Source organism: Protomyctophum bolini (assembly GCF_963924005.1).
Source record: "Protomyctophum bolini genome assembly, chromosome: 12".
Taxonomy (NCBI): Eukaryota; Metazoa; Chordata; class Actinopteri; order Myctophiformes; family Myctophidae; genus Protomyctophum; species Protomyctophum bolini.
This window is the reverse complement of record NC_137873.1, coordinates 42,665,596-42,690,283: the sequence shown is the minus strand read 5'-3', so window position 1 is coordinate 42,690,283 and position 24,688 is coordinate 42,665,596. Positions and strand designations below refer to the sequence as shown.

At 44.5% G+C, this 24,688-nt stretch overlaps 1 protein-coding gene across 1 annotated transcript; it reads right to left on the bottom strand.

The window, feature by feature from the left end:
• Window positions 1–9,376: 9,376 nt before the first annotated feature.
• LOC308326302 (vimentin-like) lies at window positions 9,377–18,656 on the bottom strand (the record flags this gene model as incomplete). Its single annotated transcript, XM_080779108.1, has 10 exons — window positions 9,377–9,845; window positions 9,944–10,029; window positions 10,126–10,169; window positions 10,782–11,002; window positions 12,194–12,319; window positions 12,925–13,089; window positions 13,956–14,051; window positions 16,560–16,620; window positions 17,351–17,553; window positions 18,279–18,656. The coding sequence occupies 10 exons, from the start codon at window positions 18,654–18,656 to the stop codon at window positions 9,798–9,800; spliced, it is 1,428 nt and encodes a 475-aa protein (XP_080635234.1). The 3' UTR covers window positions 9,377–9,797.
• Between the last annotated feature and the right edge of the window lie 6,032 nt (window positions 18,657–24,688).

Here is a 24,688-nt window from a genome sequence, read left to right as displayed (position 1 = left end):
TCAGTGCAGGTGCACATGTCAGCGAGGAGCGGGGAGGAAACACAACAGTCCCTCGGCCATGGAAACACAGCACAGTAGGGATGATATTTCCAGCCCGTGACACGTACAGTATATGCTGGGAGTTGGAACAAGCCGGTGGGGTGGGAGAGGAGGGGTGAGCAGAAGGGACAGCCCCGGGTCCCCACCAGGGTAACTTTGGTGTTTGAGGCAGGATGGGCGATCAAGAGAGAGGTCGGACAAAGTGTTCTGCGGCCCAAACAGCCCAAACCTCTACCAAAGTGCAATTGGGCCTTTAACTATCACGATATGAGGTTCACGATACGATTTGTCACGATATTTAAAAATATATATATTTTAAAGAAGAATTACCGTTTTTTTAATTTTATATATAATTTATCTTCCCCCCTGAGATTTTTTATTTAACTACATTGCAAAAGAAGTAGCATTACTTTTGACAGACAGTGCAGAAACATAATTGCCTTCCTTGATGAGCATCAACGACCATCATCACCTGGGCAGTCACACACAGCTCCCCTCTACAGTCACAGACAGCTCCCCTCTACAGTCACAGACACACACAGCTCCCCTCTACAGTCACAGACACACACCGCTCCCCTCTACAGTCACAGACACACACAGCTCCCCTCTACAGTCACAGACACACACAGCTCCCCTCTACTAGTGCTGCCAACGAATATTCTATATCCGAATATAGATTCGAATCAAAAAATAATAATTAATAACCGAATATATAAAATTAAGGTTCGAATTAAAAATAATAATAAAAAATATTTATTTATTTATTATTATTATTAGTTTTCGGTGCCATGGGTAAGCGTTGTGACTTGTGAGCTTGTAGATTAGTTATATTTGCCACGCGACACGCCGACAACGGCATACATTGAAGAATAAATCAGCTGCCTCGCACTCTTCCTAAACACAGACTATACAGCGCAGCGCAGTTCTGATTGGCTGCCTCGTCTCCAGCCATGTTGCCTCAGAATTCTTTAGGGTCACTAATTTGAGCATAACAGCGGAGCGCAGGCGCTAGCCAGCTAAAAAGTTTCATAACGTCGGCACTCGGCAGCAGACCCACAGTCCACAGATAATAATAATGCAGCAGAATTAACACTGCCTCCGTGCCTCGTTTTGATAAGGCTGTGTGGTAGGATTGCTCATTTAAGAAAAATGTTTTACTGGAGAAGGGAGAATGTATGCGTTGTGTTCCATCTCAGTTTTCAGCAACAACAATGGGCGGAGAGAGAGAGAGTTGCGCCAGCAATGCGATCTTAAATGTTATGTCTCAGGTTGTATTGGTGTAAATATAATTATAAAAAAATCCGATTGGCTCGAATTGAAATCCGAAATCCGAATGGCTCGAATTGTTCGAATCCACGTGGGTTTTTAAAACGAATATCCGAATCCAATTTTTGGACAATTACGGCAGCCCTACCCTCTACAGTGCTCCACTACTGAAAGTGACTATCATTTCTCTCCAAAAGCACTTGAATATGATGGAATATGACTAAAGCTCACATTTCACATCACACACTAGCCCCCCTTAAAAAAATAAAGAAAAAAGAAATCGTCGGGATTAATATCGATATACGATATATCGTTACATGCCTAGCTTTAACCGATTGAGACCAGCTCAGTGGCCTTGTAGTTAGAGTGTCCGCCCTGAAACTGGGAGGTCGGGGTTTGATCCCCGGCCGGGTCATACCAAAGATTGTAAAATGGGACCCAACACCCAATGCCTCCCTGCTTGGCACTCAGCATCAAAGGGTTGGATTGGGGGGTCAAATCTACTAATCAAATGATTCCCGAGCGCGGCACAGCTGCAGCTCACCGCTCCTTGGCTGCGGCTCACCGCTCCAAGAGATGGGTCAGATGCGGAGAACAAATGTCACTGCGGTAACGTGTGTGAAAAAACGTATGACTTTGACCTGAGGCCAATTTAACTTAAGTTTCTATATCTTCGTTGTCGGGTGGAAACTGGAAACCTTGCATTTCCAAACCGTTCCCTTTTTATCATAATTTTTAAAAACATTTGAAAATTGTGAAAATATATCTACAATCTCGCAGCGGCGAGGTGTTGCTTGTAGATACTGCGACACTCATGTATGATGGAAGTAGGCCAGGCATTGATTTACGAAATGATATTACAAGTTGAAACATGAAGATACATAAGGCTGTAGCAACAGCTACAATCTAAAATGCTTTCCCGGTTTTTACGGGTTAAGACAACCAACAGTGTTTTTTAGGCTAAATGTGAACACCCATGAACATAGTGTCAGACCTGTTCACTGGACTGCAGACCAGTCTAAACAACCATGAACATGGTGTCAGACCTGTTCACTGGACTGCAGACCAGTCTAAACACCCATGAACATAGTGTCAGACCTGTGCACTGGACTGCAGACCAGTCTAAACACCCATGAACATAGTGTCAGACCTGTGCACTGAACTGCAGACCAGTCTAAACACCCATGGACATAGTGTCAGACCTGTGCACTGGACTGCAGAACAGTCTAAACACCCATGGACATAGTGTCAGACCTGTTCACTGGACTGCAGACCAGTCTAAACACCCATGAACATGGTGTCAGACCTGTTCACTGGACTGCAGACCAGTCTAAACACCCATGAACATAGTGTCAGACCCGTTCACTGAACTGCAGACCAGTCTAAACACCCATGAACATAGTGTCAGACCTGTTCACTGGACTGCAGACCAGTCTAAACAGTAAACACCCATGAACATAGTGTCAGACCTGTTCACTGGACTGCAGACCAGTCTAAACACCCATGAACATAGTGTCAGACCTGTTCACTGGACTGCAGACCAGTCTAAACACCCATGAACATAGTGTCAGACCTGTTCACTGGACTGCAGACCAGTCTAAACACCCATGAACATAGTGTCAGACCTGTTCACTGGACTGCAGACCAGTCTAAACACCCATGAACATAGTGTCAGACCCGTTCACTGGACTGCAGACCAGTCTAAACACCCATGAACATAGTGTCAGACCTGTTCACTGGACTGCAGACCAGTCTAAACACCCATGAACATAGTGTCAGACCTGTTCACTGGACTGCAGACCAGTCTAAACACCCATGAACATAGTGTCAGACCTGTTCACTGGACTGCAGACCAGTCTAAACACCCATGAACATAGTGTCAGACCTGTTCACTGGACTGCAGACCAGTCTAAACACCCATGAACATGGTGTCAGACCTGTTCACTGGACTGCAGACCAGTCTAAACACCCATGAACATAGTGTCAGACCTGTTCACTGGACTGCAGACCAGTCTAAACACCCATGAACATAGTGTCAGACCTGTTCACTGGACTGCAGACCAGTCTAAACACCCATGAACATAGTGTCAGACCTGTGCACTGGACTGCAGACCAGTCTAAACACCCATGAACATAGTGTCAGACCTGTGCACTGAACTGCAGACCAGTCTAAACACCCATGGACATAGTGTCAGACCTGTGCACTGGACTGCAGAACAGTCTAAACACCCATGGACATAGTGTCAGACCTGTTCACTGGACTGCAGACCAGTCTAAACACCCATGAACATGGTGTCAGACCTGTTCACTGGACTGCAGACCAGTCTAAACACCCATGAACATAGTGTCAGACCCGTTCACTGAACTGCAGACCAGTCTAAACACCCATGAACATAGTGTCAGACCTGTTCACTGGACTGCAGACCAGTCTAAACACCCATGAACATAGTGTCAGACCTGTTCACTGGACTGCAGACCAGTCTAAACACCCATGAACATAGTGTCAGACCTGTTCACTGGACTGCAGACCAGTCTAAACACCCATGAACATAGTGTCAGACCTGTTCACTGGACTGCAGACCAGTCTAAACACCCATGAACATGGTGTCAGACCTGTTCACTGGACTGCAGACCAGTCTAAACACCCATGAACATAGTGTCAGACCTGTTCACTGGACTGCAGACCAGTCTAAACACCCATGGACATAGTGTCAGACCTGTTCACTGGACTGCAGACCAGTCTAAACACCCATGAACATAGTGTCAGACCTGTTCACTGGACTGCAGACCAGTCTAAACACCCATGAACATAGTGTCAGACCTGTTCACTGGACTGCAGACCAGTCTAAACACCCATGAACATAGTGTCAGACCTGTTCACTGGACTGCAGACCAGTCTAAACACCCATGAACATAGTGTCAGACCTGTTCACTGGACTGCAGACCAGTCTAAACACCCATGGACATAGTGTCAGACCTGTGCACTGGACTGCAGACCAGTCTAAACACCCATGAACATAGTGTCAGACCTGTTCACTGGACTGCAGACCAGTCTAAACACCCATGAACATAGTGTCAGACCTGTTCACTGGACTGCAGACCAGTCTAAACACCCATGAACATAGTGTCAGACCTGTTCACTGGACTGCAGACCAGTCTAAACACCCATGGACATAGTGTCAGACCTGTGCACTGGACTGCAGACCAGTCTAAACACCCATGAACATAGTGTCAGACCTGTTCACTGGACTGCAGACCAGTCTAAACACCCATGGACATAGTGTCAGACCTGTGCACTGGACTGCAGACCAGTCTAAACACCCATGAACATAGTGTCAGACCCGTTCACTGGACTGCAGACCAGTCTAAACACCCATGGACATAGTGTCAGACCTGTTCACTGGACTGCAGACCAGTCTAAACACCCATGAACATGGTGTCAGACCTGTTCACTGGACTGCAGACCAGTCTAACCAGGATTTAGGCGCATGTGCCTCCTTTAGAGCAGCACTTGGTTCTCAAACTTTTTCATTTCAAGGACCCCAGAATAAAAATGTTTTTGGCAATTTGGCCAATGTTTGACCCGCTGTTATAGTATAGTTTGTGGGACCTCTGGGACCCCCCCCCCCCCAAAAAAAAATGTGTAGAGACTGGAGACCCCCAGGCCCCAGGGCAGGGGGGGCTCCAGGGCACCCCCAGTCACAATTTTCTGGAGCCGTCGCTGCCCCCGGGGTCCCGACCCACAGGTTGAGAACCAGTGTGTTTAGAGGAAGCAGGTGAGAGCACAGCCCAGAGCACAGGGAGGATAAGCTCCTCAGTGCCGAGCGGGGAGGAAACACAACAGTCCCTCGGCCATGCATGGAAACACAGCACAGTCAGTAGGGATGATATTTTCAGCCCGCTATATATCCTCTGTACACTACAGTATATGCTGGGAGTTGGAACAAGCCGCTGCATGGTGAGGAAGAGAGGTGAGCATTACGGGACAGAAGACATTGTGCCAGCAGGGACCCCCCCCCCCCCATACACGATTTGTTTGCCGTTAAAAATGTTACAAATTGCGTCATCATATTTCCAACATTTGTTGCCATGTTCGAGAGGGGTGAGCATAAGGGACAGGCCACCAGGGTAACTTACAGGGGACACACACACACACACACACACACACACACACACAGACAGGTCCAAAGAGGTGGGGGAGAGGCAATCAAGAGAGAAAAGACCAGTGTATACTTCAAAAGTATATAGTCCTGGTTCAATATAATACCGAGTTGCTCTCTCTGTCAAATCTGTACTACTAAATATTCAAAAGTACAAAATTACATTTTGTAAATGGCAATCAATGTTTACATAAATGTATCGTTGTATTGATATTATTGGTTGTTTCATGTTGGTGCAGGGCAGGCTACACATCTTCTACTTCCTTGTTGAATACTGTAGTTATAGTTAGTTAGTGGTTGAGATATTGCATAATGTAATGTATTGGGGCAAATTGGGAGTGTGTAGTTACAGTAGGTAGGTTCTCAAGGTGGGGTCTTGGGACCGACCTATAGCCACAATTTGCAACTCTGGTTTTGTCAATTTATAGGTTGTCAGTTTATATCCATCCCCATACCCATCTGAACTCGCATGCTTGTACATTAGCATGTTGTGTGTGGGTGGGTGGGTGTGTAATCTGTGTGTGTGTGTGTGTATGTATATATATATATATATATTAAAATGTTTAAAATGTGTGTGCATATATTTATCTTCATCATGCATTGCTTGCACTGTACAGATTGTTCTTCTCATATCCCTTATTGCGACCACAGGTCGCAGTCAACTATGAAATTGTGCATTTCCCGTCAGCCAGTCAGCCAGTCAGTCAGTCACGCCCCATAATATATGGTCATGCCTTGTGACATCAAGTGATGTCATCAATATTAAGCCCATATATGGAGATCCCTGATGTCACCAATATTGGCCAGCAACTCTACATCTCTACAGCTGACCTGTTCTAACATTCCATTATGTTGATCCTTCCCCATCCATCCTTCCTCTTCGATGTCTCCCTTTTGACTGATACATGTCCATTTAAACTCTAGACGGACGTTGATCCGACCGTACATCACACCCTGTTCACTCAAGACACGCTCCATATATGGCCAGTACAGAATTCATTCCATATGTTGATCTGACCCCCCCCCCCCCCATGCCAAAGAGCCAGCGCTCGCCTAGCAGTCTGCTGTCACCCAGGCGGATGCCTGCACGCGACCTCGCTCGCCCTCAGGCGTCTTACTGGTTTATATTATACTTGGTTCTTTACAACTTATTTATTATATCTTCTGTATGTATTCTCTCATTTACTGCATTACTGTATTGCACTTCTGGCTAGACGCCACTCTTCATAACATTGTCAAAGTATTTGTATACTCTGTGCAGTGACACTAAATGTAATGTAATCTACTCTAAATATGTAGCCTGTCGTTTTAATTTCGGTTACAGTGGGAATGCTACTGTAGTAGGCAGGCAGCCTATACAACTGTACGTGAAACATGCAAAGAAAAGTTATCTTATCAATGTCATCGTGTAGCCTCTAGTCTATACCTTTTCCATTGACACACACTCATCATAACTTAAAGGTAGGGCAAGTGATATGTTTTGGTAAATTGTTAAAAAGGTTAAATCACTATTATTCTGATAGTAAGCATTGCTACTTTGCTAGTCTCCACCAGCTCTTTAATAAACAGAAAATACATTTTCAGGTACACTAGGTGACAATATTTCAGTCAATCAGGAGAAAGTAGCCAGTTAATTATCAGCTTTTTTATATGGGCTAATTCCACTTGTTTAATCTGTAGGCCTATCCTGACTTGACCTGAGTTCTTATCTAGAAAATGCATGTTCTGTTTAATAAGAAGCTGGAGAGACATCCTATTAGTGTTACTGACACAAACACAGCAATGAGTAGGCTACAGTTATCACAAAGAGCTTTTTATCACTTATTTTAACCATCACTTGCCCTACCTTTAAATTAAACAACAGTTGGACCGAGTAAAGTGGACTCACCGTTCTGTGCAGCACCCTCAGAAGGCTCTCTGTGTGGAGTTTGCTTCTTGGACCCTTCTTCTTCTTCATCATCATCACAGTCCGAGTCCGACTCTGGTGGTACCGGTGGCAGCGCCTCGGAGAGCAGGGACGACGGTCTGCTGCTGTGCGATCCTCCACCCCCTGGACCAGGCTGGGGCGACACCACGTCCAAGCCAGCCCCGCTTGTGTTCCTGACCCCCCGCTGTGAAGACCCACCTGGGCCTGGCTGGGGCGACACCACGTCCAAGCCAGCCCCGCTTGTGTTCCTGACCCCCCGCTGTGAAGACCCACCTGGGCCTGGCTGGGGCGACACCACGTCCAAGCCAGCCCCGCTTGTGTTCCTGACCGGCTCCGAGTCCGACTCAACATGCTGGGGCTGCTGCTGCTGCTGCCTGTCCGGTTCTGAACCCACTTTCACCAACGCCCTTGTTCTGGTCAACGCAGATGTCACAGAGCCCATTTATTACCGAGGTGGTGGTGGTGGACGCCTACCTACTCAGTATAGTTTGGTTAAAAGGCAGCCAATATTTCATTTTAACCCGAACTGTAGCCCATAACTACTACTACTACTACTACTACTACTACTACAATAACAAAGTCACTTTGTTTCCCCAAAACAAACTGTGGCCACTCAGCTGAGCACACAGAGAAATAAACAAACACGCGGTTGGCTACAGTGTAAATCATGAAACACACTGCTTTGATATCCTAATTCGTGTCTTCATTGTTGATGAAAATAAATCAATTAAATTGTTAGTTATAGTAGTCAGGCAACCCGCGCGTTTTATGAAGCCAAATAAATATCTTCGGTTTGAGTTGAATCTTCATGCTTTCATCTCCCCCCCCGGCGTGGCGCGCTTCCTTATTGAACGGGCACGTCACGACACTGAGCAGAAAGTTGTCCTCATCATGGCAAACTGATTGATCTCTCTCGGGGCAGAAGACGAAAACAAGCCCTCTAATTACCTGGCAAGTATCCAGGATTATTAGAAATGAACAGGAAAAATCAAGCACCCAATTAAAAAAAATACTTTAAGCCTTTAGTTGAGTTGTTTCTGTTAATGCTGCGTTTTTTAAATGTGTCTGATAGGGCTACCCTATATTCTGGCTATGCATTAATTATCTCCGTATATATGCATGACTACGGACTAGTGTGAATGTATTAAATTAAAGCTCAAAATCATAGCAGCCATAGTAGCTTTTTGGTGAAATAGACACAACCTAATTAATGCATTGAACAACCAGCAGATGGCAGTCATACCTAGAAAGTGCAAGAGCGAAACCTCCACTATTAATACTATTATCAGAACAAACAAGCCATTAGCCTGCTTCAGTATTATGAGCTTTTCATATAAAAGACAATCTTTATTTGCAAATATTAGTTATTTACATCTAATTATTAATTATCAAACTCACAGGTAGGCTATTCCATATGTCACAATGTTATCCAGATCTGCTTGAACAGCAGCCTATAGTAGGCCAAAGATAATTGTCACCCCCTCGTGTTGTTAAAATGTTTAAAACATATTCCAAATTGTTCCTTGGCAGATCTACAAGTTGTGAGCTTGTAGATCAGCCACTTTTCAAATAGGCAATGTATAAAGTGGTTAAATTGATTCTGATGCTATTTTAACTAATCTTGCCGGGGACCCTGGAATATCAATCAATGCTTTATTTCAGACCCACGGAGATCCATATTACAGAGGAATAAAATAAATGCAAAACAACTACTCAACCTTCTACAAAGCTTCTCAAGTGACTCTGTGCATCATTGTTAGTTTCCTGTGACTTGAACTGAACGTACCGGTATGTGGCGGAGGGCCACATATGAATTGCCACGATATAGGGCCCAATATTATTTATTATCATTATCACCAATCTGAAAATGTCCCAAACCCCCGAAGGAAATGCACCATTTTAATGATGCCACTTCATTGTGAAGCCATTTCAAACCAGAAGCACCCAGAATCACGAATTACTGTCTAAATGGTTTATTGCTGCTTACACGTGACTGTCATATCTGTTAGCATACATAATGCCTGGAAGGCAGCGTGCACATTGGATTGTACTGTTCAAAAATACTTTTCTGTGTTTGTGACATTTTGTGGACAGTGGACCTCAAAAAGTATTTCTATTAAATTATATTATTCTAATGTAAAAGCTGTCTAAACACATGTAACAAATGACAATACTTTGAGCAGAAAATTAAAGCAAGATACTTTCTTTTCGTCTCAACTAAGGAGCATACTGGATATTCACATGTAAAGGCACTTTTAGAAGCAATTATGTACTGTAGTCGGTTGGTTGGTTGGTTGGTTGGTTGGTTGGTTGGTTGGTTTGCTCGCTTGCTTGTAGAATCAGGGAAATGCATTTGTTTGTCCATTACTGCAGAGAATGGACATTTGTCATCTAAGATGGGGAGATTACTCCAAATCGTCGTCATCATGGTCCGGGTTAAACTCATTGATCACCTGGCGAAGGACGAGGAGACAAGAGTTAGTGTGATTCTGGCGTTTAAATTGACCATCGGAAAATTGACTGAGAGATGCTTCATTCAGTATGATTCTACCTGACCATCCCTGGTTTCAATTGTCTTGATATGGACCTTCTTGAATGATGTGCTTTCAACGTGAGCTTTGGAATCAACCATGGCTTCTGTGGTCATATAATGTGACAGGAGGATGTATTATTAAGTGACAATAGACATGATTCCACACCACAAATGAATCTTCTCAAGACAAGTGAGCCTACCTCTCAGGTTTAGAGCAGAGAAATTTGGCAACGGGGTGGAGATTCTGCAAATGCAAGAGGATTAATGAATGAAGTGGACTACTAAACTATTTAACCACATGAACCACTAGTGTTCATATTCAAACATTCGGTGAAAATAACAGTGGAAGGCTCACTTCAAAGCATTCAATAATGTGTCGCGATACGACACTCTGTGAGCTTGTAGATGGTCTATTTTTGCAGAAGAGATCCTGGTGTACAAATAGACACTAGACAGAAAAGGGAGGTGGCCTACCAGGCCTAGTAAAGACCCCTGGGGGGGGGACTCTGTTCAATAATTGGGTTTAAGTGGTTTATTGCTGCATATTAGCTTAATTCAATGAAGTATGAACACCACTCTGCCATTTAGTCTCAGGGTAGTGGTTTTCTGACATGCTGAATCGACTTTGCCAGTGCTATTTTCAATCATATTCTCATATTGATTTTACTTTGCGTATATATTTTAAAGAGATCAAGTTGCTCATCTCTCAAGACTCAATTAAAGCCTCATAAAAAAATGATGATCAATCTTTAAAAGGTTTTTTTTTTTAGGAAATCCCAGAATATATATATATATATATTTTTTTAGATGTTTGGTCTGACAGAAGCATTAAAACACAATCCCACTCTCCTCCCACCTGCTCTCCTCTCCTTCCAGCAGCTTCCGGTACGTGGCGATCTCGATGTCCAGGGCCATCTTGACATTCAGGAGGTCTTGGTACTCCCGGAGGTGACGAGTCATCTCGCCCTTCATGTGGCCGATGTCGTCCTCCAGACGGACGATGCTGTCTTGGTAACCATTGGTATCCATGGAGAAGTTCTCCTCCGCCTCCCTCAGCTGGCGCTCCAAGGACTCATTCTGGGACCACAGCCAGGGAGGGATCATCGAGCGAGTGATACAAAGTGGTGCAAATTAATTCTGCACAGATGTGTTTTATTTGTCATTTTCCTATGTACTTACATACAAAAGAATATGAAATATCGTTCCCCCACAGTTATTGGCAGTGCAACATAAAACATAGAGCCTATTTAAAAACACAAGCTAAAAACTATAAAACCAAACATGGACAGACATTTAAAAAGAGACCCCAGTATGTATGATGACGTGCAATTCATATGGACAAGTTAAAAGTCACCAACACCACGCACAACCTATAAATAAATAAAGTGGCATGGTGCAATCCTAAAAAACAAAACGTTACTAGCACTGTTAAAGTGCTGTTGTGCATTGAAAGTGCATTTTTTTTTGTCCAGTTCAGCCCAATGCTTCATTCAATTTTGCCGGGGGAGGGGGCGCAGTTCGTTGTATGTAAGTACATAGGAAAATGACAAATAAAAATGATTCTGATTCTGATTCTGATTCTGATTCTGATGTGTTCAGTGCACTGTTGCTATTGGCAGCAAAATTTGATTTTAGTTTTTAGTCATATATTATAGTCTCTTGAATAGTTTTCATTTTAGTTTTAGTCACATTTTAGTCACCTGGAATGTCTTAGTGTTAGTCTAGTTTTAGTCGACTAAATATCATAGGATTTTAGTCGACTGAATCTACAGTTGATTTGGTCGAGTAAAATGTATTTTGGCGGGCCTTGATGCCGTCATAATGGCTGGTTTTTCACTCAGCATACAACCAAGTGTAAAATTGCTCATACTGGATCTCTTCTCCACTAGTCCCTTCGACCCTTCCTAACATTTTTATTTGTTTTTTTATTTGTTGACGAAATCGTCAGTATATTTAGTCTTAGTTGGCTTGATAAGAACGTACTGGAAAATACTAAGGCCTCATTATCAAACACCATCAAACAAATGTTTGGTCATGTTTTGTGTCAGTTAATGTTTCAGGGTCTTAAGGAAACATTAACAAGAGCCAAGACGGATAATGGGCGAATATGCTCTTTCTAGCATTTAGCCTGTAACCAAATATACTGTAGCTATGTAGGTAACCATGTAGGTAGCTCCTAGCTACCAACATGGCACCCTCTTCTTGCAGCTGATGTTGCAAATTAATATTATCGTGCAATGCAAGTGTATAATATCTCAGTATACTCACAGTTCCTTTGAGGGCATCCACCTCACATGTGAGTGACTGCAGCTGGCGTCTATATTCACTGGCGTCCTGTTTGGCCATTCTCAAAGCTTCATTATTACGGGCAGCAGTTTCAGTGAGATCAGAAAACTGTCAATCAAAGCAGAGGACAGGAGGAAAAAAAGAGTGGGAGAAGAGGGGAGAGAGAGAGAGAGACGTACCTTAAAACATTTAGGCCTGACGTCGACAAAAACTATTTATTCTAAAAATGGGTTAAACCTGCAGTCATGCCTCAGATGTTGAATGGAGCGCCAGATAGATTCAAATGTCAAGTATACCATCACGCTGAAGGCGGGCCCCGAAAAGAATCACTGCACAACTTAATTCTCTCAGCTTTCTATAGAAGGTATGCGTGTGACATCATCGTACCTGGAAGTTATGCGGGAAAACTTTCCATAAAAATCCACCATAGAAACGTTATGAGCTACTTTCTGTGAAGAAATGCCCTGCATTTGATTATTTTTCTAAGTGTCAGAGTTTGGAAGTGCTTGTTTTCAATAACACAACATTTTGCTGCCTCCTGCATTATGTGACATTTAGAAACAGGTGGTACGGCAGGACGGTTGAGTGATTTCCAACGAGCGCTTCCAAACTCCCAACACTCTCCATACATGCTGCTCAATGTTTTGCCACTCAGTCTAGATGAGGGGGGCGTGTCCTGATGGGAAAATCATGCATGTGCAAACTCTCTATACCTTGGACTTGTACCACTCCTCAGACTCCTGGATGTTCTTGGAGGCCAGGCTCTCGTACTGCTGCCGGACGTCCCTCAGAGCTGCGGTCAGGTCCGGCTTGGCCACGTCCATGTCCACCTGCACATGCAGCTGCTCCTGGATCTGACTCTGCAGGTCCAGCAGCTCCTGCAGGGGCAACGGGACATTGATACGTTGTCACACGACTGTGCCCTTTAGTTTAACCCATTCTGACCTGAGATCAGATTCATGCGAGGTTTCCACTGGACACACACTGGTCTGATTAACCCATTCTGACCTGAGATCAGATTCTAGAAATGTCAGTCGTTCTTCGCTTTTTCAAAAATAGCAGACCTACAAGCTCGTAGCGCGCCACTCGGTGGCGCGCTACGAGCTTGTAGATCTGCTATTTTTCAATAGCTAAAGCATAACATGATGCCAACACCGAAGTGGGTTCCCGTTCAGAATGGGTTAAACATAAGGTATGACAAAAAACAAATACACTTGTCTGTGTGCAGTTGAATGTGTGGGTGCATGAGTCTGTGTGTGTGAGTGTGCGCAAGTGTAATGCGTGTCCGTCTGTGTATGCAGAATAAGGCTACATGATATGGTAGAAGCAAGTGGAGAGGCTTGATTCATTCATGAGGCTGAAGTGAAGATGAGGAGTTGACAATAAGTATGTGTGTATTCCAGAGTAAAGGACCGATCTGTCTTTAAACAATACAGCAAACTTTCAACTGAAATAATTGTTGACGAGACGACTTTCTAGACTGCAGCAATTGGGTTCAAGAGTAGGGCTGTGTCTGAGCAGGACTTTTGGCCACACCGCATAATATAATATTGTGATGGAACAACTACAATATATTACTCTTTATCTAGTTTAGTTCTCTTTATGTGTTTGTGCGTGCGTCTATTATATGTGAATGCTCTGCCTGAAACGCCTGATACGAGTCTGACTTGAGATGCATTTTCCTGCAGTCTGTATGTCATGGCATGTTTAATTAATGGGTTGAGGCACCACAGAATACGCTCACCTCTTCATGCAGCTTCTTGAGGAAGTTGATTTCCTCTTGCAGTGAGTCCACTCGCCTCTCCAGGTCCAGTCTAGCGAGGGCTGCGTTGTCCACATCCTGTGCCGTGACAATAGGGTGACTTTAATCTCATGTGAAGGTAATGTACAGTATGTGCATTATGCACTTGCTGGCACAGATTTATTTTGTTCTTTAAACTGCACTCCCATACATGCCACCCGCACGCACAGGTCAGCAAGGTCCCATAGCACATGCATCCAATATAAACCAACTGTTGTGGGTCTTTCTTGTGTTTTTTTTTTTTGTTTTTTTAAGTGTTCTCCATCAACTGAGCATCTTTCATTCCACCCTGAGTGATTCGATTAAGGGGGATTGGCAACATATGAGCTGTGTGTGTGTGTGTGTGTGCGTGCGTGCGTGCGTGCGTCTGTGTAAACAGCCTGTCTGTAGCGATCTCACACCCGGGCACAACGGTGTGCTTTGTCAGTGCATCGGCTGGCTGGTAATTGAGGTACTGTATCAGCTCTAAATACAAAAAACAAAGTGCGCTATTCAGCACAGTTCCCCAGTGGCGGACGGTAATGATGTACTTATACTGCAAGCGCCGTTTTGAGTATCTGTGCGATTCATTCATAATGTATTTTTGTATACTTTTGGTTGCAACTTGCAAGACTCAAGTCTCAAGCGGGAAGGTTTTGGAAACACCTGGTCTAACTTTAGCACAGATTTTCATTTCTACGACTATGGAGTTGTTCCAGTAGTTCGTTGAATGCTTCGTTGGAGGCTTATAATTCACTGTCATTTAAAAATGCTAAACTGTCCTTATGAACACAATTGGCCGTATTTGTGGGAGGGAAGCCCCGTGAAGGCAGTCTTTGACGATGCACCGGCGGCGACTCCGACGGTCTGGGCACCGGCCTGTCAGTGCAACCGTGCTACGTGTGGTGAGAAGCATATTGTTCCTCCCTACGTCCTCCCGGTGAGTTCTCTTCACTGGCAGGTGAACCGAAATGGGCGGCAGTGACATGACTATACAGAATGTGTGCAGGGATTGGGGGATTCATTCAGGGAATTGGCCTAACAACAGAAATCAGGAGAACAACTTGGAAGATATAATTATTGGCAACTCTTAAGTGTACAAATAATAATAATAATAATAATAAAACAACTGAACGTGCAGACTCTGTGGCGGGCCTCCCACACAGTAAAAATACTGTTAAATGTGAGGGTGTAATATAATAGTCCACTTCACAGATAAATGAACACTGAGGATTTCACTGTGCAGTCCCCAGACAGACAGACAGACAGACAGTCACATGGTGGTTTGTCATCTCGCTCTGATAACCACATCGGGGCCGACACTGTTGTTGTACTTGTAGCCAGAGCGAGGAGTCAGTCGGGCAAAGATGATCTCCTCTTATTGCCGGGACGATTTAACCCAACAGTCACAACTTGGCCTTTTGTGCCAGACGAGGGCCACAGCTCTGTTACAATGCTGTGCTGGATTACAGGGTCAGAAGCTGCTGTTGTGTCATCAGGACAGCACATTCCTCTCCCCCTAGCTCATGATGACCCATAATTGGATAAAGGGAATTTGTTTGAAAATGTGGCCCCATGGTGACAATTCAGTTTTATATTTTTTAATTATTTTGCAAATGTTATGCTTTTCATTTCTTGGCTACATTACTTTAGTTGTTGTTGCTTTGTATAAGTGGTGCAACCACTTCATTAAGTAGCTTTGTGTGTCCGTGGGTGGCTGGCTGGGTGGGTGGCTGGGTCTGTCCGAGCACGAAAATAGAGTCACTGTTGTGCAGCCAAACACACACACACACACACACACACACACACACACGCACGGGGTGGCTCGCCGGAACCGTCCCGGCCCCCTGGGCGCGTTCCTGGGGGTCTGGATGTTCCGGGGACCCCCACACGGTAACTGTGTCATTTATCGAATGTTTCGGACGTTCAAATAATCTGCAGTGCCTCCGGCTTAGCCAGGCGATGAGGACAGTTGACTGTGGTTGCGAGATGGAAGCTGGGACTATAGTGACTTCTACAGGTTGGTCAGGGCACCAGTTCAGTGGAGACGTGGGCCTCGGAGGAATGGCGTGTAGTACCTCCACATGCGTTACTTCCTCCCACTGCAACGCCTCACTCTCAGGTGAAAAGAAGCACCCGTGATTGGCTGTGCTCTCCCTAGGACGGTGTCGTAATAATGACTGATTTTAGAGTTGGTTGCATGTTGAAAATAGCCGTTCTACAAGCTCACAACGTGTTGCGCTGCGACGCATTGTGAGCTTGTAGAGCTGCTATTTTCAGCATGCAACCAAACATAAAATGACTTGTCTTTAATAGTTCTATACTGGATGTCTTCTCCACTATAGTCTCTCCCTAACATTTTTATCTAGTTTGTATGTGTTGACCAAATATATTTAGTCATATCGTTTTAGTCACGATAGCTTAGTTTTTATTTCATTTTTATTCAGTTTTCCTGGGTGAAAAAAAGATAGTTGACGAATATCTTTCGTCATAGTTTTAGTTGACGAAATCAACACTAGTTAGGAGACACTTTACAAATTAGTGCTTTCCACAGTCAAGTGTTCATACCTGTCTGAAGCTCTGCATGGTGGCTTCTGCCTCCTCCCGCAAGCCTATTTCCTCCTGCAACCTATCACAGAGAGAGAGAGAGAGAGAGAGAGAGAGAGAGAGAGAGAGAGAGAGAGAGATTGTTGACGTTCTAGTTTCACCCATAGGACCCACTTGCTATTCTCTGGCCTCTCTCCAACTCTTGACTGCTTTTCTTTTCCACTATTCTACAGCATTCATAGATATGCAAACCTTCAGTGAAAAGAGAGGGACCAGGAGAGGGTTGGAGTGGGTGGGTGAATGCATGGCTGCTTCGTATGTTTTCTCATGCCAATAAAGCCCTTTTGAATTGAACTGGCTGCCTGGGGGGGCTTTTCAGTTTTCAGTGAGCCACAAAGCTGGTGCTGTCATATGAAATTTGGCACAGTATGCAATGTGCATTTGGTGCACAATTGCACATTTGCTTGATAAACCTGTGTAGGCTAATTAATGATCAGTCCTACACTAGGGACTGATCACAGGGGCGACTGTGGCTCAGGAGGTGGAGCAGGAGGTAGAGCAGGTCGTCCAATGATCCATGGGTCAGCGGTTCGAATCCCGGCTCCTCCTCCTGTCTACATGTCGAAGTGTCCTTGGGCAAGACACTGAACCCCAAATTGGTACCTTGCATGGCTTCCGCTGCAATCGGTGTATGTATGAATGGGTGAATGTAAATGCACAATCTATATGTAAAGCGCCTTGGATAAAGGCTCTATATATAAATGCACCATTTCATACTGTATATATACTGTATATAGATAGCTAGATCCTACTTGTCCTTCAGAGTGTCGATGTCATCGGTGAGGTTGTCGCGGTGCACCTCCACCCGGGCCTTCTCGTTAGTGAGCAGGTCCACCTGACGCCGCAGGTCCCTCATCTCCTCCTCGTACAGGTCTCCGATGCGCGACGTCCCTTTGCCCCGGAGCTGCTCCAGCTCCGCCTGCAGAAGCTTGTTCTGCTGCTCCAGGAAGCGCACCTTTTTCCCCACAGGGGTGGAAATATATAACTCAGTATAGGCTACATTATAATACCGGCTATAGACGAATCCACAGAGGGGTGCCCTGCATGGGCGCGGCCATTACTGAGGGGTAATCCATGGAGCAGGTGCTCCGTAGGCCAGGTGTAGCTAATCAGTGCTGCTGCACTTAATGGTACACCTCAGTAATGGCCGCACCCACCCAGGCAAGCCTCTGTGAAGTACAATACAATGTACAATTTTGAGGTATTTGTATACTTTAGTTGAGTACGTCAAGTTTTCTGTATACTTTTCCTTCTACTCCACTACATTTCAGAGGCAAATATTGTAGGCCTACTTTTAACCCATTACATTTATTTGACAATTTCAGTTATTACTTTGTAGATTTTGAATATTATCACAAAACAATACTATACATTAACAAGTTCAGCCCTATAAACATTTCCATTTGGAAATAGCTCGCAAGCACACTGTGAGCTTAATTGTAGATATTTTCAAATGTTTTTTATACATTTGAAAACTTGAAGCGGGTCATTCTGCACAATGAGTAGCCTATTTTTACTTTTGGCACTTTGGCACATAGGCTACATTTTGATACCAATACTTTTGCATATTTTACTCAAGTCAGTTTTGAATTCCGGCCATTTAGGCTATACTCGTAATGGAGTATTTCCACATTGCAGTACTTTTTCCACCGTGCACCGGCGGTCCGGGCGGGCACTGACCTTCTCTATGTAGCTGGCGAAGCGGTCGTTGAGGGACTGCATCTGCGCCTTCTCGTTGGTGCGGTTGGCTTTGAACTCGGTGTTTATGGCGTCGGACAGGGAGAAGTCCAGCGGGCTGTCCGAGGACAGCCGGGGCATGGCGGCGGACGGCGCGGCGCTGCTGCTCCGCACCCGCTGGCTTCTGGCCGCGTAGCCGCCATAGGCGCTAGACTGCGGTGCTGAGGAGAGCCCACCGAACGCCCGGGACGAGCGCAGCATCGGACTGGAGAACTGGCGGCCGGCGTAAGTGGAGCGGTTGTTGTTGTTCACTTGGTGTCTTGTTTCACCGCTAAACATCTTTCTGTACGAAGACTGCTGCGTTCCTGTTTTGAAAGACATCTTGTCACAGTCGAGTGTAGTTTTACTTGTGCAGTTTAAGATGAATGTTGTCTAGTCTCCTCCTATAGGGTTGTGTCCAGCTCTCGTTGCCCCGCCACCGGTATGCCTGGAGTTCGCCCCTGGTGCAACAATGTCCGCTTACGGGACGAGCTGTTATTTATAGCGGAATAGCGCCCCCGCCATAGTTTCAGTGACACCCTGAGCAATGAGGATCCTATCAAATGGCGGGATACATGATCACTTTTTGACCCTCCCCTTTGAATTTATTTATTTCCGATGAACTATCCCCACATTTCCCCAGTGATGCTTAAACTTTTTCTGGACCCCCCCCCCAAACAATTAATATAGGTCCTAGGCTACTGGGTATAGGTCTATTTTGCCACAGATCCCACATCAGAGAATATTTTGTGGCAAAAAGATTTGTGTTGTTTAAAATGTTTCAAACATTCCACATTGTTATTGTTATTATTTCAAGATTGTTTTGGAAATAGGCAAAGTAAAAAAAAAGTGATTGGGTCGTTGCTCCTCAGAGCCCACTTTGAGAACCACTCGTCTATCTATTCAAGATGTATTTTATTCTGAGTAGTTAACTCACCTTCAGTGTGTCGTCGAGTAATACAAGCATCCAACCTTGTTGTATAAAATGTAATTGTGAGTACCATAAGTAACTATATCACACGTGATAAATGACAAATTGTTGAGTGGTAAACACTAAACAGAGTCTATAGGGATTTAATTAAGTTAAGACAGGCCATGCAGTTGCTGTCTTAATTAATTTAAGGCAGCATGTTTGTAACCACACATGGATAGATGAAAGGTCTCGGTCAGTGCATGCGCTGTTGTGAGCTGTAGTTGTTGCACTTCTGAGTTCATGTGTACCAGTTAGTTTGGTGACAATTCATGGTTAGAAAGTAATCCTCTTTTTCTATAATTAGGGGTCAAGACCAAAGGGGTGAAGACCCCTTATTGTTTTCGTACGGGTTCCAACATTTTTCGCAGTTTTGGCAGTCGATTCGGCAATATGGTAGAGGGTCGTGGGAATCTCTCACGAACTGAAGCTCACAGTCATTCGTCAAAGGACCTCTGACCTTTAGGTCTCCCAATTAATCAATTATATGATTTGCTCGATCCACTCTTGACCACGTTAAATAAAGAAGCAACGTCAAGGCATTTCGTAGGCTGGTTAACCCCCTTGAAATCGCATTTCCATTCATTTGTGTGGAGTCTGGACCCTATAATGCTGCATGGTTGGTTGCAGGAGTATAAGTAAGGAAGTATTAAGTAATAGTGACATTTGTAGCCTTTGTGGCACTCTCTAGGTTAAAGGAGTTGTGTGTGCACAGCGTTGCTGTGATCAAGCCAACGGCGCAGGAGATTAACTGTTCACAGACGGGCACACAGACGGACGGACGGATGGACGGGCGGAAAGGAGTACGAGACAGTCTCAGCCATGCGTTCGGCCTTGTGAAGACAACAATGTTGGTATAACTGCTGGTAACTGTGTGGACGATTTGTAAAGTCTGGGGTGGAGTGTCTTCCTTGGCCTATTGGCAGCATGCACAAAACGTTTAATGCTGATTTTAGATTACTAAAATAGATGGAGTCAGAGAGAGAGAGAGGGGGGGGGGTGATGTGGTATATATGGACCTGTGCATTCAGCCAAAAAAACACCATGTCAGCTTTGCCGCAGTAAAAGCTGCTCATCAATCTTCCCTTCCTTGATCTCTTAATTGCAGTGACTAATCAACATGTCTCAGTGAATGCATGCATGTTGCTCTTTCTCAATGTTGCCTATGTGTGCATCTCTCTCTCATGTGCACCCTCTGTCTATAGATCTTTCTCTCTTTCTCTTATTTCTTGTCCTGCTCTCTCTTTTGCTCTCTCCATCTTTCTCCATCACCCATCGTCACCCCACCCCCCCTATCCGCCCTTTTGGGCAGGAGCCCCTTTTGGTGTTTTAAGCATTATGTTATGCTTTAGCTGTTGAAAAATAGCAGATCTACAAGCTCATAGTGCGGCACGCACCGAGTGTGTGTGTGTGTGTGTGTGTGTGTGTGTGTGTGTGTGTACGTGCGTGCGTGCGTGCATGTGTGTATGATCAGTGCGGGCAGTCATACTGAGTAATGTTATTTTCTTGAAGTTCGTTTCCGTTGCCAGGATCAAGCATACCTTGATGTCCATTTCTCAATCAGATTAAGATATCTAATAAAGGACAGTGGTGGAAAGTAAGTACTTTTACTTAAGTACTGTATTTAAGTACAATTTTGAGTACTTTACTTAAGTATTTCCAATTTCCAGTACTTCCAGTACTTTTACTCCACTACATCTCAGAGCCAAAATTTTAACTTTTACTCCACTACAATTATTTGAAAACTTTAGTTACTATAGTTACTTTGGCGATTTTGATTAGAAAACATACATTAACCACTTCAACCCTATACATTTTGGCCATTTGAAAATAGCCGATCTACAAGCTCACATGATCAGAGAGGTATATCTCTGATCACTCTAGTGTCTTTGTTAATTATTTTATCCTCTAATAAACTCTGTAAATGATGTGTGTAGATTAGAATATGTCAGGTAGACGAACTGGGCTCTTAAAGTCGGAGAACAATAACAATGGATTGGATAATAAATTAGAGGCAAGCAAGGGTATAAATACAGACCCTTTGATGCTGCATGCCAGGGTCCACACATTGTTCACCCTTATAGAGGGGCCCCTCTATGGGTGAACTGTGGACCCCTTACATACAGTACTTATACAAAATATGTGAAAATTACAGCCATTGTCAAGCAGTGTAGGCCGGGTAGGTGCATCACAAAATATCCTGCTCCCGGTCCCATCATGGCCAGAGACTGAGAAGGTCTAGGATTGCCACAGTACAGAGCAGAGGATTGTGCATGGCTGTTGTGTCACCTAATAGAACGCAGACAGTATAGGCTGTAATTGTTGTGAGTAACCCAAGCATCCACCAATGGCACAATTTGGGCCAAACATTTCCCCTTATTGCAAATGCTCGGAATTCTATTGTCAGTTCCCTTTGTTTTATTCACCCAATTATTCAAAAACAATAATATAATACCGTAGTAGTAGTATAGTATTGTAGACAGATATAAGTACACATTTGACTGAGCAATGTTCATTTGCAGACAGTTGAGCGGGAGTATCTAAACTTTGACTCAAGTACTGGGGTTGAGTAGTACTTTGGCCACTACTGCTAATAATGTAATCAAAATAAGACACGGGGTGCTCAATACTCTGCCCTGTTTCTGGATGTCATCAGCCCAGACCACAGGCGCTGGGCAGCAGAAAGGCATCCTTTGTTTTCATCCCCCATGATTGTGAATCACCAACCTGCAAATACTGCTGGCAATCTGCCCCAGCATTGAGGGACAGCTTTAGGGGCTCGCACGCTGCAGCATTTATAGGGTGCTGTTCACAGGGTGCAATAATGAATGTGCCGTTACTAATTACTGTCGCAAATAATGACGTATGGCTACTCTAACTCGGTGATTCTCAAACACATTGTCCCCCCAAATGTGTTGCCGTGTGTGGCCGTGGAGCCCCATCTGAAAATATTTAGTGACAATGAAGGGGTCCCGTTACCCCTGTAAATGTACTGTATTGGTGTTTTTTTTTACCTCTGTGGTTCTAACACACTTTATGTCAGGTTTTTATTCGACATAGCATTTAGTGGAGGCCACAATCCAGTGTGGACTTGTCTGCAGGCCATGACATGGCAGGTTTAGTGGTGGGGGCTGTTACAACACAATGCACAAGTCCAGTGAGTGTAGATCAGGATGAATTAAAGCTCTATGTGTGTGTGTGCGTGCGTGTCAGGGCACTTTGGGCAGAGACAAATGGTGTGGGGTCGGGGTCCCTGCAGACTGCAGGTTTGAATGTGTCTATTAATCTCACTGGCACCACCTATGAGTTAGCATGACAAGGCCAGACTGCGTAGATATTAGTCTGGAACTTCGATGTGGAAGATTAATTTCCAAGGGCCGGAAGGGCAGGACAGTCTCACTTTGAATGAATAGTGGGCTCTGATTGGTCACCCACAACTCTGGGGTGAGCGAAGTATAATTCAAACTGAGGAGTGCCAGACCCAATCTCCCCAGGGATATTTTCTTTCCCCTGTGGCAGATTTGTCTGGTTTACAGGCTACCTTTGAGTTGGCAAACTTGGCATCATGTCTGTGGTTACAGAAATAACTGACAGCCAGTTGCATTTCAGAACACAACATGGCCATAGGAGTCTGGGATTTCTTGTGAAGAGGTTCTAAGCTTTTCTATAGACTTTTTCTTTATTTCTCTCTCTCTCTCTCTCTCTCTCTCTCTCTCTATTCATAAAAAGGACAGTATAGTCTGGTTTACTTTAGTGGAGTCCCGTAGTTACACAACAGAGGAACGGCACAGCGAATGCTATTGTCCACATCTCTATGGTTACAGACTGGGGCCTTGGAAAGTGTCCAAGATGTTAATTCTAGGAGAGGAAAAAAATGAAAAGTTCACGGGCAGTGCCCCTACGGTGCCACCCCACCCCCCTATACACGTTCAACCACCCACCACCACCCACCCATCACATGTCTGTCTTCTCTGAGCAAGTGTGTGTGTGTGTGTGTGTGTGTGTGTGTGTGTGTGTGTGTGTGTGTGTGTGTGTGTGTGTGTGTGTGTGTGTGCGTGTGCGTGCGTGTGCGCCCCATGGGCTTTGTGGCCATATTTGGCTGAAGTTTCACAGTCCACATTCACATTTCAACAGTGGTGTAAATTTCTACATAATGGCCTTGACAATTCTGAGTGCTTTTTCCACCACTGCATTTCAAGGCAATCTGTTGTTTTCCGGCAGCCCTCACAGGTGTCACATGCAGATGTCTCCCTGCATCCATGGGTTGGGGTTATAGCAGCCCTCAGATGTCACATGCACATGTCTCCCTGCGTCTGTGGGTGTCATCTAGTCTGAATGACAGCAACAGGTGACGGTCACACTCCTCACTGAAATACCTCAACGACATCACCTGCTCTCAAGTACTAGGTGTAACAGAGTGAAATATGAAATATACAGAATTCAAGTCTTATTGAGACACGTATACATCTCAATTGCATTTTATTTATTTCCAAGTACAAACATTAGACATATTTTATGACATTGCGGTTCCTTGATTCTTGATCCCTGGCAGTGGTCTTCTTACTCAGCCATGTCCTTTATTATTGAGTAAAAATGCTAAGAAAATCAAATTTTATACACGATGACTGTCATTTACTGTAACTTAGCCATTTAGCTGACCCTTCCAGAGCAACTGACTATAAGTGAGTCAACAAACAACAGGTTACATTCTGGTCGAGGAATATAATAGAATTAAACAATATTACACGAGAGGGTGTGGTTTAACGTGATTATTGCCACGACAGTGATGCGGTAAGGAACGAGACGAAGTCGAGTTCCGCAAGCATCACTGAATTGTTATTGTGTTAAATTGTGTTATAGTGTTATTGTAGTTTCGATCAGCATTTGCCTGTTATCTCATCTATATACCACATCAACACAGCTTGGAATTGTGGACAACATCGTATTAAGTTTTGCAGGTCCGAGAGGCTAAATCTCATCAAATAATGGACCTTGACATGAAAAAGGTTGAAAACCACTGGGTTAAATAGCATAATTATTCCCTGTAATCATAACAAAAAACATTGCATCATTCGCATGGATGCACCTGGGACGTATCCTCAGTGATGTATCCTGAGGTCAACGGGGTTTCGGGTCTCGCAAAACATCATACCCCTCACTCAGGCGACCCAGCCGGGAGTGATCAAGTCCCGACTTACGTCCCAGTAGCTACCCTCAATCAGTCCCATTAGGGAAAAACCAGGGGCACACAATCCGTTGGAACTACTCCAGAACTACTCTGCCAGGGCTGGGAGGTATGTACACTTCTGGCACATGGAGGGACTAGGCTCTGTGGGTTGTCATACCTTTTCAGTCCCTACTTGGCTCTCATCTTGTTGAGCTGCGACTCGGCGATGCCAGCGCG